General features: G+C 45.5%; 1 protein-coding gene across 1 annotated transcript in view; it reads left to right on the forward strand.

The window, feature by feature from the left end:
• The window catches only part of LOC133026922 (dipeptidyl aminopeptidase-like protein 6), a 118,123-nt gene that overhangs the window by 91,903 nt on the left and 11,554 nt on the right, over positions 1 to 14,666 (forward strand). The window contains exons 5-8 of the mRNA XM_061093907.1: positions 66 to 140; positions 1,340 to 1,392; positions 2,923 to 3,004; positions 7,311 to 7,431. Coding sequence (XP_060949890.1) covers positions 66 to 140; positions 1,340 to 1,392; positions 2,923 to 3,004; positions 7,311 to 7,431 — 331 coding nt within the window. The remainder of the gene's footprint in view (positions 1 to 65; positions 141 to 1,339; positions 1,393 to 2,922; positions 3,005 to 7,310; positions 7,432 to 14,666) is intronic.

Raw genomic sequence — 14,666 nt, forward strand, 5'->3', positions numbered from 1 at the left:
AGTTTAATGAAAAATACACCACGCTTGGTTAAAGGTCTCATCTTGTTGTCTCCTCTGCTTCGCAGGAAATGTACAAAGCCAGCAAGTACCAGGTGTCGCCCGACATGAAGCACGTGCTGCTGGCCTACAACGTGGCTCCGGTGAGCTGCTCGTCTGTGTGCTTGTGTTTTGAATTAGCAGGCTGACAGCTAAATATGTCAGCCGCCTCCACTGGGGGCGGCGGGGGGGGGGGGGTGGTGGCTGTGATTAGGGGCATCGTAGTGAGGCGAAGGCGGGAGGGAGGGAGGGAGGTAGGGAGGGAGGGAGGAGAAAGTAATCACGGCGGGTGTGACGGCCTGCCGCACACCGTTGCCGCCTGTCAGCGATGGCAGCGGGGGCCGGCACAGCCGAGTGGAACTGTAGCGAGTGGGGGGGGACGCCAGAAACACAAACAGACCCCTCGGCGCCGCACAGAGGGGGGGGGGGGGACGAGATCGACAGCAGGAACAGGAAGTATCGGCCGGGAATTTGTCATTTATGTGCGATTCCACGTGAGGTTTCCCATAACTGCACCGGCTCTGCTCGTGGTGGAGCGGGTTCAGTGAAGCGTTTCTCTGAGTGATGTCACGTGACCCGGCGCCGTGTGGCTGGCGTGCGGAGGAGGAGGAGGTGTGTCCTTGTGTGACTGTCTGAGAGGAACAGGGACGTGTCACTACACACTGGAGACGTCGGGGTGTGTTGCTCTGCACGTGTTTGCGTTTCTTATTCCATCCAGAGCTCCGTCACCTTGATAGATGACAGACATTCCCCCCCCCCCACACACACACGTGCACATTCACATGCATCGCCTCCATAACTGTTTGCTATAGATACAGTCAGAGCGAGCTAGCGCCTGGAGCCTTTGAATATGAATGTGTCTCTGACGATCAGTGACTTCATATGTTCCTGCAGAAAAACATCTGTCAATAATAATAGACACTTTGAGATTATTTTAAAATGGAATTGAAATGCTAGGGATCATTCTAGTGGGGTTTTTGTATTTTATTTTAAAGGTGTCTTGTCCAGTTCAGATCATCCTGAATATTCAATTAATTAATTATTATTTTTCTTTTGCTCTCTATGATTTATGAATATACTCCAACTGTTATTATGATGTGCTGTTGCTAGCAGCACTTCATCAGTCACATCCATGTCTTGCCCAAAGACACTTGGACAGTTGGAGCCAGGGATCAAACCCGTGACCTTTTACAGTTAGTGGTCAGTTCTCCAGAGGCGGAGCCACCCGGGGCGATGCCTCAGTGTTTCATGTGATTGTGTTGTGCGTTGTGTTATCTGATGTGATTCCTCTCTTCACCTGCAGGTGTACCAGTATTCCTACACAGCGTTCTACATCATCTGCAGCTTGGAGACTCCGTAAGTAGGCGACAACACTCTGGCTCATCCTCTCCCCCCCCCCCGCTGCAGTATCTCACCTGACCTCAGTGCCCCCGGGACTCACTCCCACCTGTTCTCACTCGCACCCCCCACAAAGCACAGAGGGCAGCTCCAGAACCGGCACTGATTCTATCTGTGGGAGGTAGAAAGTGATCTATGACCTGGAAGCAAGAACCTCATCCTGCACGTCCGTCCTCTCAGAAGCTGATTCACAATCAGATGCAAAACTATCATATTAGACAGACATGTTTAACTTGAGAATAAGGCTTCTTCTGAAGTCAGTCCCCCGTCTGTCAGCACTTGATAGTTAAAATGTCAAGAGAGAGAAAGAGCCAGAGATGGGCAGTATTTCTATTACTTGTATTTGAAAACACGAAATTATCTGGGTGACCCCAAACTTTTGAACGGTAGTGTATATACATAATCGATCAAGTTGTTGTCTTGTTCTTCCTTTTTGTGGGGTTCACCAGAGCCTTGGTATGCCCTGCTACACCAAATTGTGAGAAAATCCAGAAAAATTATTTTTTATATTTTAAATACAAAATACATGTATTGTATTTTGTTGCATTTTCTGGCACCAGTATTTTGTATTTTATTTTGATACATTTATTTGAGGGATATTTTTTATTTTGTATCAAAATACATTTTGATGTATTTTTTCCCATCTCTGGAAAGAGCCATAGGTGAAACATGACGAGTTTCCACTCTGAGCTGCATTTCACATCCTCTCTCTCTCTCCTCACCGCTCCTCTTAACGACACGAAGCACACGAGCAAACAATAAAGTCAAAGTCAAACGCAAACAAAAACAACGCCATCGTAAAGACAAACAACGAGCTCATCAAAAGCAGAAGATTAAAAAGTTAAAAGTGATGGGAAGATGGAAAGGTAAACTGTCAGAAGTGTATTATGCATGCATGAAAGCTATGGATGTTTTTAAAGGGGATTTGATGTCTAATCTTAGTTTACACAAGAAAATGAATTATCGCATTTGATTTAAACTATAAAGCACAACTCACTTTTTCAAAGTAGGAAGTTTACAAATCCAGGGATTGGTATGAATCTGTATCTGAGACCAACTGGGTGATGCTCATTTTACTCTTAAAGTAGAAACCTCACTTATTTACCTTTTAAAATAAACATTACACACCAGGTCACAGTCAGCAGCTGGCCTGCTCAGATCTATTTGTGTGCTGCCACCTAGTGGTTTGGTGCTGAACCTCCCTCCTCAGCTGATGGCCTGGTTCCTCCTCGGCTCCAGACTCAGACACCGAGGCAGTGGCACCTTTACTTCTGCAGCCTGCACAGCTCAGCACTTTCCCCAATGAGTCGAGGTGACACTGCTACAGTGTGTTGGTATTTATAGACACACTTAAACCTTTGTTCTCAGATGCTCTACACTTGTTCTCTTGCCGCTCTGCTTGAGGCGCACGCTCGATGTGTGTGTGTCTGTGTGTGTCTGTGTGTGCTATCTAATATCATTGTGTGTCCCCTTGTGTGTGCACTTCAGGGCGACGTGGAACTTGAACCCTCCGGAGGTGCGGAACGCTCAGCTGCAGTACGCGGGCTGGGGGCCCCAGGGTCAGCAACTGGTAAGAACTTCACCTTCCTCCAAGTCACTGGATCATCTCCTGCATGTTGAGGCATCATCTCTCAAACTTGGATGTGTGAAAAATATATTTATTTTAGCAATCTGAATGCAATGAAAACTTTGGAAGTCTTGTGAAACATAATTAACCAATTTAAAAACTTGGTACACACAGTTTGCATAACTGGGTTGGTCCAGCTTCAAACTGGTTTCATCCCCTTTCCATCTGATCAAAAAACCCACTAACACCTGCGAACATCAGGCTTGTGTCTGCGATGCTAATGAATCAAAATGGTATTTCGCTTCCGGGTCAAATTACTCTGCAGTTCCATCACTGTCAATAAACATGACACCCAGTCTGTCATTCTGGTGTAAAAGACGTATAATACACATGTTAATGTTCATGGCAACAACCTTGTGTCTTTCTCTTTCCCACCTAGTTTGTGAAGTCCCTCAGTCACTTATACGCAGATGATGCATCGATCTATTTCTCTGCCAAAACCAAACAATCCGAGTTAATTTGTCGCCAACAGAAACTAGATGTCTCCAATCGTCCTTCATTTTAAACTGAATTTATTCTAATCGGACCTGATAACTAAGAATCTTGGTTTAATCTCTTATACTTAACTTCAGTCAAGCCGATCTGAATCAATTACACTTGGTTGGAAATGCAGCTGCCAGAGCATTGACTGGAACCAGCCGTTCCTCCCACATTCCCCCTGTTCTGACATCGCTCCACTGGCTTCCTGGCACCGCACAACCTCGCCCCCCCCAATGACTTTTCTGTCCTCTTCGTTTCCTATTCCAATTCTCAATCCAGTGAGATCCTAAAAACTCAAACCTCTGTTCCATCCGTAAAACTAAAGGTGATCGTTGCCTTTGCTTTTTCAGTCTCTCACTCTGAAATCATCGTTACTGATCCAAACGACTTTCTGAATCTTTGAATAGTGTTTTTATAGGGCGGCCTTTTTAAAGACGTTTGTTCTTGTCTCTGTTTTAGTCGTTTTTTATTTGTTTGTCCATTTAATTGAAGCATTTCTACGTCAACAAGACAATCATTGGTCTATTGTTTGCTTCCACGTGAGTAATTTACTGTATTCAATCTCTTTTTAGTTTTGTTTTCCTCTCCAACAACTCCTGAGAGGAATACTTTAAACAGCTTTTGCTAAAACTTGTCCCACACTTCATGTCCTCCGCTGGCGGGCAGGTAGCGCTGCAGCTGGGAACGACATTGATGAGGGATGTGAGAGTTAAACCAGAGCAGTAAAGCTGCTGGCTGTAAAATCAAAACAATAAACTGAAAGATGCTAAAATGCAGCATAGCGCTTAAGGGAACCACAAAAATCTCTATTGGTTTGACTCCTTTCAAGTGCAAGTGGTAATTTGATCCATCGCTCTCATGAAAACAGGGATTGGAGAAGATTTAAGGGTTTATTGTTTTGTTTGTGTTGTTGTGTTCAGATGGCAAAGTCAGTTTTTAATGCAGGTGCCTTGTCGCCCAGGACGGTTTGTCCTTCAAGACCTGGATGGACACACAGCTGCTTCCTGGAAGAGACGGTCAAGCCCTCAATAGTTTAGAGCTAATGATGCATTCAGGTGCTCTCTGTCAAACCAAAGATTCGGACGTCTCAGTACATACACGGCTGATTATGTGTCAGTAGAAGTTCTGTCATACCTGAGGTTACTGTTGAGAAGTTTCAAGTGACAACAGGCCCACATTGCACCAAGTTAAGGCTAAATACTTCAATATAACTTTAATTAGTCTTTGAAATAAGTGCCAACAAGAACAAAACAGTCAAGTTTAGCCCTGATTTCCTTTAATTACTTCCTCTGTGGCTTTCTCGCTGTTCCACATCATTTAATAGATTGACTAGTGATTAATGAACCTGACAGATACTCGGTCTTGACAAATTCTTGACTTTACGAGCCGACCACGATTCCCTGAACGCCCCGTTGCTTTTTACCCATCGACCAGGGCACAATGGATTATGGGATTATGGAAGTTTTGACCTCAGACAGAACAAGGCCCTCGTGCTCGTAGCCGAACCCAGAGTTAATCTTTATTTTGATCCAGTCAACGGGTTTTGGAATAAGTTTGTGTCCTTAAAGCGGCAAAGTACAAACCCTGTTGTTCCCTCGGGGGGGGGGGGGTGAAGCCTCCTAATGATTCTCCAGTAAACAAAATTCAAATCAGAGGCTGTTGTTTGAATCCCAATGACTGTCCAGCTCGAGGATGAGTCATCCTCCGTCTCCATCATCGCAGTGGAACTTTAATGAGCTTCAGTCTGGTTCTCGACACACAGACTGTAAGTGATTACATCCTCCAGCACAAGGCTATTAATTACCTGTTATCTCATCAGCGGATTAATTAACGCAGGAGCTGGATTGATACAGCCCCGAGTTTCCCACCGCTGGGCGTGAAGTGGATTCACTCGCTTCAGAGCAGGCGAGCGATGTTAGCTTGAAACTTGGCAGCAGCTGACGTCCTCTGTCGGAGCAGAGAAGGTCGAAGCGAGAGTCCGTCCGTCAGATAAAACCTTCACAATTAGACATCTCTGCAGAAACCTGTCCTCCTGTCTCCCCGATGCACATATTCACCATATTCCAGCTGTCCAGCAACAAGAAGAGATTTGTTACGCTTGTTTCTTACATTTTTCTTTTTATTCTTGTTGTGGAAAAAGTAAATCCTCCGGTGAACAGAAGTTTATTTTCCACTCCCCACTCTCCCTGTGGGCGGCTGCTCTCGGTATTCACACATCCGGAGTTGAGCCGCTCAGCCCCAGGAGGTCTCACCCCGGAATTACATCAGAGAGACTTTGTGTGTGTGTGAGTGTGAGGAACAGGGAGAGAGAAAGAGACTGTGTCTAAATCACTTAGGAGCAAACAGTGTGAACTCTGTGGGTCGAAGCTGTGGGGAAATCGGCTTTGTAGCATTATTTCATGGAGACTTTAGTCGGACAATTAGCGAGTAAATGAGACTTTTAACTTTTATTAACAAGAACTAGAGAAATAAAGATTTTACCTCCTGTAAAGTTATCCTCAAATTGTGCCTCTATTCTATAAATCAACATGTGAAACCCTGCCTGTTTGGAACGGGCTCGGTTTTCCTGTGGTGACGCTGGTTTCTCAAGATCTTCACCTGTTTATTCAAAGTTCAGTGACGCTCGGCTCAATACGCAGAATCCTGAACAGCAGAATCAATCGTTGTCAAGTGTGAAGGTGATAAGATGAACGGTTTCTTGAAATATTTAATACAAACACACACAGACAGACAGAGAGGTTTCTAGAATTATTCATTGGAATATTACTGAAACACAAAATAGAGACGATCTATGACCTTCAAACTCAAATCTTCTCATGATCTCGATGCAGTTCTGTTTGCATCTGTGTTGGTTTTTATCGACCAAACCACTAAGGTAACAAATTCTCCAGAGTTTTTCATCCAACTTTCCTGAGGATAAATGTGGATCCTACACCTTCCTGCAGGGAACAGGGTATTCTCTCTGTGATGTGGCCCAGATGTGGTTATTCCTGGTGAATGTACGACAGACTGTAATAATATAGTCTGCAGGATGGGGTAAAAATATCAACATGCAGCAGTGAGGAAGAGTTTCAGTATTGGGTTCTCTCTTTTTATCATTTAGAATTATTTTGTATTCAATCTTTCACAAGCTGATACCACACTTCCAGCTCCAGGCCGAGACTTTCCACAATCCCTGAGATCCTGAGTGAGCCCTTTTCTGTAATAGCCTGAGATTGATTTCAGCGTGGCATTACGACTGTAACATTTTAAAAAATTCCAGCCCCGAGAGCCGCCCTGCCCCGGCTCTCTCACCGCGGCTGCTGCTGATCTATTATTCCGTGGAGTTGACCTTCAGTTATCCTGAAAGCCCGGCACGGCCTGTGGCGGTTCAGCGTCAAAGTCAGAACGCCGTCCCCAAGGTTCGCCGTCTTATCGGAGTTTGAAACGATTTTTTTTCCACCTCCCTTTTGTGCTATTGTCAGAAATGTTGGTTTGTCTTGGATCAGGAGGCAAAGCAACATTTGATCTGATCTCCTGTGAGCGACAGGTGGAGAAGCGTGGTGTCGATGTGTGTGTTGACCCCGAGGTTGACCTCGCCTGTGATGGCGTGATTTCTGCCTCACTCACACAAATGTCAGCGTCCATGGGTTCTTAACAACAGAAATGTTATGTTGTTGAAACCATCTTTCATCCTGGTTTCCAACGTTTAAAGACAGTTGATCTCATATCTCGTGAATCATAATCTGGATTAAAGATGATCTCCTTTTTTCTCTCTGCTCCTCGTTAGATCTTCATTTTCGAGAACAACATCTACTACCGCTCGACGGTGGAGAGCCGCTCCATCCGCCTGGTGTCCACGGGGAAGGAGGGAGTCATCTTCAACGGCCTCAGCGACTGGCTCTACGAAGGTAAGGCAGAAAAACAAGAACATAATCAAAGTGGTTAAAGGTCGAAATCTAAAAACAAACGCACTTATCTCACTTACCAGCTGTGGTATTATGCTTTCTTTGTATGTGCCACGGTTTTGTGAGAGATCTGCCTCTGAAACTGCTCCTGAATGGATTTTTGTTTGTACGGCTCAAAGCAGGGAACATTTTGAAATAGAAAAAAGAAAAAATAGCAGCGTGTCTTTGAAGAAACAGCTCGCTCTGGATAATCCACAGGCAGACGCACACCAGACAAAAGCTCCAGCGCACAAAGCTCGGATCGTTCACACTGCATCTGAAGGCAAATAATACCAAAAAATGAAATTCCTTATCCTCCTCTGATATTTCTGATGTCTCTAATTTATTGTCCCAGAGTTACATAAGCACAAACTTTAAAATACTGCAGTACCCACTGGGTGCATGTTGCAGATGTTCACAGTTTAGTTTGGTTGAACTTTAGATGCACAATCTGGGTTAGAGTCAGTAAAGCACTTGCTGCAGTCGAGGAAAACACAGCCTCTCTCTCTCTCCAATGGAAGTAATGGCTCCGCTCTGCAGTGTTGAAGCAGCAGATTTGGTATATCAAATAATCGGTAAGCAGTTTTCTTTGTGGCTGTTTCTCCTGCAACTCGTTCCTGATCAACTTGGATTTTGTCTTAAAAGCCTTAAGAGTCCGTGACAACCTTTGAGTTTCTTTAACAGCAGAACTCCAGATATGTTCAAATCCTCTCTGCAGTATTCACCCTGTGCAAAGTGTTGTGTGACTTTCTGGCTCATTTTAAAGAAGACGATGGATCTATAGAATCTGTCCTTCCTCTGTCCCTCATCACTTGAATCTGACGACTCCTCAGGAGGACAACATGTTCTCAGGACTTACCACAGACTCGCTCCCCAGCCGCTGCAGCCACGTTAGTATCGTTGGCGCCTTGATTTCCCGCCGGTAGAATTAAAAATGTAAAGTCTGTCAACTGCCCCCCCCCTCTGCTCTACACAGCCCCCGAAAAACAATGTAATGTAATGGATGTTCTACATGGCTTGATTTGCATTAATTCCACGGAGCAGCGTGTTGTGAACCCTCAGATACAGATGTCGTGTTGTTCTCCGAGCGTCGGCGCCACAGATCAAAGCTCACCTGGAAGGAAGGGGGGGGGGGGGCTGTGTTAGCACTCACCCGATGAATTTATATCCACAGCGCCGGGTCGTGCTCCACTTTTAAAACCAGAGCGAGAGGGAGACGGTGGAGACTCGTCGATGGAGAGATACGAGGGAATGGAGGGAACCGCTGATAAAGAACAAGCTGTTAATCCTCAAAACGCCGTAAAACAAAACATAACAGTTAGATAACGGGAGCGGCCGCCAACTCGGAGGCCTCCCGGGGGGGGGGTCAGCTGTGGTGACACGGTGGATATCTGAGGTCACCGGTGCACCGGGACCGGAGCCGTGATTCCTCCGGTCGGGCTTTTATTTAACGCTGTCGACCCGCGGCTCCTCTGATCTCTGCGTTAGCCGCATCCATCCTTCAAGAGCAGAACCCGTTCTCACCCATTCCAACATTAATTCCCCCCCCCGACTGGTATTTATGGGCTGCTGAAGGCCCGGTGATTTACACTCATCATTTATGGAGCCGATAAATCTCTCAGCGAGCGATAAAAACACAGAATCAGCTTCGTAGTGTTGGGATTAAAAATGAATCATAGAACAACAGAATGTGTTTGTTTCTGTTCTTCTTCAGATGGAGCGATGCAGGAATCCCTCCGGCGCTCGTCGGGTGTGATAAGAGAACATGTTGTTATACGTTAATTGACTTCTTGAGGTATTCACCCTCAGGAGTCGCAGATAACTGGATTCAAGATGCAAACACAGAGCAGCTCGGACTCCAAACTAGTTTGAGATGTACATTACTTGATGTTATATCAATGTTCCACGTCTGATTTATGTTTTACGTGTATTTTAAGGTCCCGTATGTTGATTTACTTGTCCAGGTGAAAAAGAACAGTAGAATAGAAATAGTTAAAATCTAATTCCAACACAGAACAGTCCTACTGCACCTTCCTGAAGGTTTTAATGTTCCGATTGTTCCCTTGTGCACAGACCAAGGTCAATAAGACTTGTTTTTCCCACTTTGGTTTGAAAGAACTTGTCTGACCTGCACGTCGCCCTGATCCTGACCACCCCCCCCCCCCCGCCCCCCCCCCCAGCAGCGTAGAGAGGAACTGCATCGCTGGCTGGGAGCCAGACCTCGAGGTTCAGGATCATGCGTCGGTTCTCAATGACGGACGCACCTGGAGATGAACTTTGCAGCAACTACAAACCAGAGGAGTTGAGGATGTTGTTCTGGAGAAGCAGGTTTATGAACAGGGTTTTAAAATGAGTCGTTCAAGTTTAATAGGGTTTAATAGTTGGTTGTTCACACATGTTTACATTCCAGGCAGCTGCTGATGATGCTTTGTTTGCTTTCAAGCGAGATTACTAGGGCTGGGCAAGTTAACTTGTTTTAATCGAGTTAACTCAAGTGATGAGTTAACTCGATTGTTTATCCGCCAATTATTTTCTTTTTTCCTGTTCTGCAGCAGTCAGCAACAGACTTTCACAAAATAAAAGCCTGACTTTCACAATAAAACAATAAATAATCAAACCTGAGTGAATGCGAGATAAAATAATTAATCGAGTTAACTCATCACTTGAGTTAACTCGAGTTAACTCGATTGAAACGAGTTAACTTGCCCAGCCCTAGAGATTACGCAAAAATCCACTGGATAGATTTCCACAAATGTTGAATGGAAGTCAATCCTGTTAAACTTTGGTGTGAATCCGGATCAGGGGACAGATCAAAGAATTTTCTAATCCCTTTCTCAACATTTCTACTGAATTCTCAAGAATACTTCATAGATCTTGATGGAATTACTCTCATTTTGGGGCTGATATATTTGTGTGTGTGTGTGCAATAGGAAGCAGCTTGATATATCTTATTTACTAAAAACCCTTTATCCTCTATTGATGATGCATCACGGTAGAAATAATGTATCATTAAGCCTCTAAATAGATTTGGCGCCGGCCTGCTGGTGACGCCGGCAGCTGCAGGGGAGTTTGGAAGCTTTGCCAGATTGTGTAATATTTACATTCATCAGTGCGACTGCGGGGCGGACGACTTTCCAAGTAAACGACTCAGACTCGGCCGTGGCCAAGGTCAGGCTCCGGCTCAGACTGCCGCCGAGGAGAAATTAGGTCCTGAGCTCTTCATGTCGCAGCGCTGCAGATTCGACGCTGTCGGGTGAGAGGTTGGAAAATAATCTCCCCGGTTTGAATATCCTCTGGTTCCCATCGCTGTCTTAATCCCTGTTTGTGTGTGTTTGTCTGGCAGGAGAACGACAGGGCGGGGGGGGAGATGGGAGAGAGGAGAAAAATTAAAAGCTAAATTAAAAAAGAGGAGATGGAGCCAAGAGCCCGGTCGGCTGTGTGTAATAGTCCAGAACGCCTCAGGAGAGTCTGGAGTGTTCTGTCATCTGCCGGCTGTCTGATTATTGAAGCTGCAGAGATACCGACACGTCCTGCAGTGGGACGCAGCCGCAGGAAACATCTGTTCACCGGGCTCTGGTGCAGCGAGATAAAAAAGCCGGCGTGGCTTTGATTCGAGTCGTGTTTGCCCCACAGATGTTTGGCTAAATGACTGTTTGCATCGAGAGGCTTGTTTGTAGGTTTGTTTTTCTGTTTATCGCTGTGTTTGTGTCGGAGGCTGCAGGCCACAGAGCAGCCGCCAGAAAGAGAGAGATTAATAAAGGGAGTGAAGAGTGAAAATGTTTGTTTTAGTTCAGTGTGGATCTGAAAGTGTTTCCGAGACACACGGCTGCAAATAGAAGTTTTTACTGCATCGAGCTGAATCACAAACAGGAAACAGGTTTAGGGGAATTCACTTTTAGTTGAAGGTTTGGTATCAATTCCTTTGATTCTGTCAGTGGAGGATACTCCGGAATGAAATCTCCTCATCACTAAACACTAAAGGACCAGGTCTGTAAAGCCGTTTTCAGACATGAACTCCCGAGGATGTTTTAATAGCGTCTACAATCTGCTGCATTCATCACAAGTTTTCTTTTACAGCACATCTTCACGTGTACAGCTCCATGTTCTCATTGTGAATTGTTCTTTTCATTTTGTTTTTGCCTTACACACATCATCAACACCCTCACTCCTTGCTGAGGATCTCCTGCTGGGTTTTGACAGGAGAAACTCTGGAGAATGTCTGAAACCTTTCACTCAGACATCTGTTGTCCGTTTGGATAACGTCCGGTGATTCTCCCGAGTTCAGTGCAGGTCTCAAAGCTGCTTTAGATCCTTTTTGGAATCCGTCAAACAAAGAAATGTAAAAGTTAACTGTTGCTGCAGCTTTGCTCAAATCTGAAGCAGCAGATTTCTGTGATATCCTGACATTTAGTTTGTGGTGATGTTGAAGCTGCAGAAATCCTGGATCCTGCATTTTCCATAATGCATGAGAGCCTCAGTATTTCTTTTAAACGCCACAGTCAGGCCAAGGTAACCCTCCACATCAACAGACCTTATACGCCTGTTTCTCAAGCCGAGTACAAAGTTCTCCTCTTTCTTTTTCAGAAAGTTTGTTAGTAGAACTCCTGCTGTGTGGCTGAATCCTTCCCTGAACTTTGTGTGTTTTTTTCCTCTTCTGTTTAATCCAGATCTGCCTAAACAACTCATTTTAAATCACATCTTCTTCCTGCGTCATCCAGCGATGATTTCTCTTTGTACTGAGGCTCAAATTGCTGATGAGGCTTAGGAGACGCTGAGTAAAATCTCCCCCCCCACTCCGTCATGCTCTCGCTCGGTCATCACCGGCCTGTCACCTCCGTCAGCCGCTGCTAACCGAGCTGTATTTATAGTAACAGTTATTTTTTTCTTCAGTTTTGCGTGTTGGATGGAGAGCAGGGGATGTCATCGTGTCATGTGACCGACCTGCTTGTCAGCGAGTCGGGGGGGGGAGGGTGTGCCCCCCGCTGTCAAATCTCATGCTTAATTGGATTTGGTCCGTGTATATTTATCTAAATCTGACGTGTCAATGCACTTTATGTCCTTCTCAGGATATTAATATTCAGAGGACAAATAACAAACCCATTTTTCTGGCTTTTTTCACGAATGACAACAGAAGCTGTTTCCCTCTGTGCTGCTGGACTTCATGGTTCCAGCATGTGACACTGCTGCCCCCTGTTGGAAACATGTGCTCATTGTTTTTCCCACTTAGTCGATTCAGATTCCCACCGTAAGACTAATATTCTCAAAAGGTAGATTTTGTGAATTCCTGCTATTAGCAGAGTATCATCCAAATGCCACCTGGGAAGTTTGATATGCTTTTCTCCTCCTCATTAGCTCGAGCTGTTTACCTGAAGCTGTCACCTTGCGCTCATTATTTCCCACCGGCCCCTTGACTCCTGGTATCTCATGCATTAATAATATCCTCCACTCAGTGAATAATGTCTTCTGCACAGGGGGACGGAGACGGGTGGGGGGGGGGGGGGGGGGCGAGCCGGGAGGAGATGAGACAGCTCACCTTGGCCGTCGAGAAAAAAAGAGACACGATCTCATTACTTAAGAGAAAGAAAATGAGCTCATCGCAAGTGGTTCATTTACACTCTCTTCTTCTTTTGTCCCTGCGTTTTTCTTTTGTTCACATCTCCGGACGCTTCTGGAAACCTAACGACTCTCTCTCCTCCGCTCGTCAAGGTGACCGGGCGTCCCCAGCCGAGCGGAGCCGACAGCCGGCCGGTTCCACTCCGCCTGGAAAGCTTTTTAAGGCGCCGGTGGAGCTGTCCATGCGGGAAATCGTTTTTTATTATTTTATCCGAGGTGTTTTCATCTTTGCTAATGCCGAGCTGTGCGTCTTCTCCATTCAGTGAGATCCATTCAGTCCCTGCAGAGCTCATGTGGTCGCACCACAGGCCAGAGGAGCAAAGACTGACCCGACTAAACGCTGCCATTAGCTCAACTTCTCCTCAAGCCACGAGCATAAACATGTCTGGACTTAAAAATACTTTAACAGTGTCCAGCTCTGCAACAGAAGCCTTTTGCAGAAGTGCATTAGAGAACAAATATACACAAGTGCTGCGGGTGATTGTCAAATGATTCTGAATATAAAGTCATTCCACCAAGCGTGCACGGTTAATGAAAATGCTAATTGGTAGTTGATGTTCTGTTAATTCCCCAAAGCCGGCGCCCAGTCCCGCAGATAAACAGCGTTAATGAAATTTTAATTGCAAAAGTTGATATAAACGTGGCTCGTGGCGGATTCCAACAGGAAGTCGGGCGGTGGCGATGGCGTCTGCGGCGGCGCCAGAGACTTTGTGATGAAGTGGGATTGTCGCGGCCGCGCTTTATGTTGTCAACGAGTTCCCTCGGCGAGATGTTGTTTGCATAATTTCTTAATGAGTCGCTGTGTGTTGACAGAGTCGTGTGTGTGTGTGGTCCAGGTATTACTCATGTTGTGGGGACATATAACCTGTTAACACAGTTGCAGTTTGAGGACTTGTCCTTGTGGGGACAAAAACCAAGTCTCCATCACGTAAATCATTCGATTTTAAGTGAGGACAAGTTTCAAAGTTAGGTTTAGGCTGTTAACGGTTACAATAAGTCCTCTGAACACATGGAGACACAATTATGTGTGCGTGTGTGTTTGTAGGTGTCTGTGTGTGTGTCTGCTCTTGGCCTCAATTTTTTTTCTTTGTACTATAGAGTGTAACTGCTGCATAACTTTATCCACACTCGTGTCTCAAGGGAGGTAGTTTCTTGATGAAACCTCACACACCCACACTCTCTCTCTTTCTCACACACACACACACACACACACACACACACACACACACACACACACACACACACACACACAGCCCTACCCCAAAGAAACTAAAGTTATCTTTCTAAGTGCTGTGCAGTCGCACCTGGTGGGGAATTGCTGTTCGGTCCATTTGTGTGGAATGGAGCCCGGGTCTATTCTGGTCGATGTTCGGCTGTTGTGAGATTAAAAGCTCCTGTGATTTACGACCCAAGCATTCGCTGCGGTGGAAGCTCTTGTGTGTTAAGTTTAAGAAACCGAGCTGCAGAGTGAGTGAGAGAGTTCACACAGAAAACAGGTCAGTCAGGAGGTAGCAGAGACGATAACTTTTTATACTTTGCCACCTTGACCTGATTTTATAAGATGTTTTTGTCCTTTTAAGTGGCTT

The sequence above is a fragment of the Limanda limanda genome, chromosome 20 (genome assembly GCF_963576545.1).
Source record: "Limanda limanda chromosome 20, fLimLim1.1, whole genome shotgun sequence".
Taxonomy (NCBI): Eukaryota; Metazoa; Chordata; class Actinopteri; order Pleuronectiformes; family Pleuronectidae; genus Limanda; species Limanda limanda.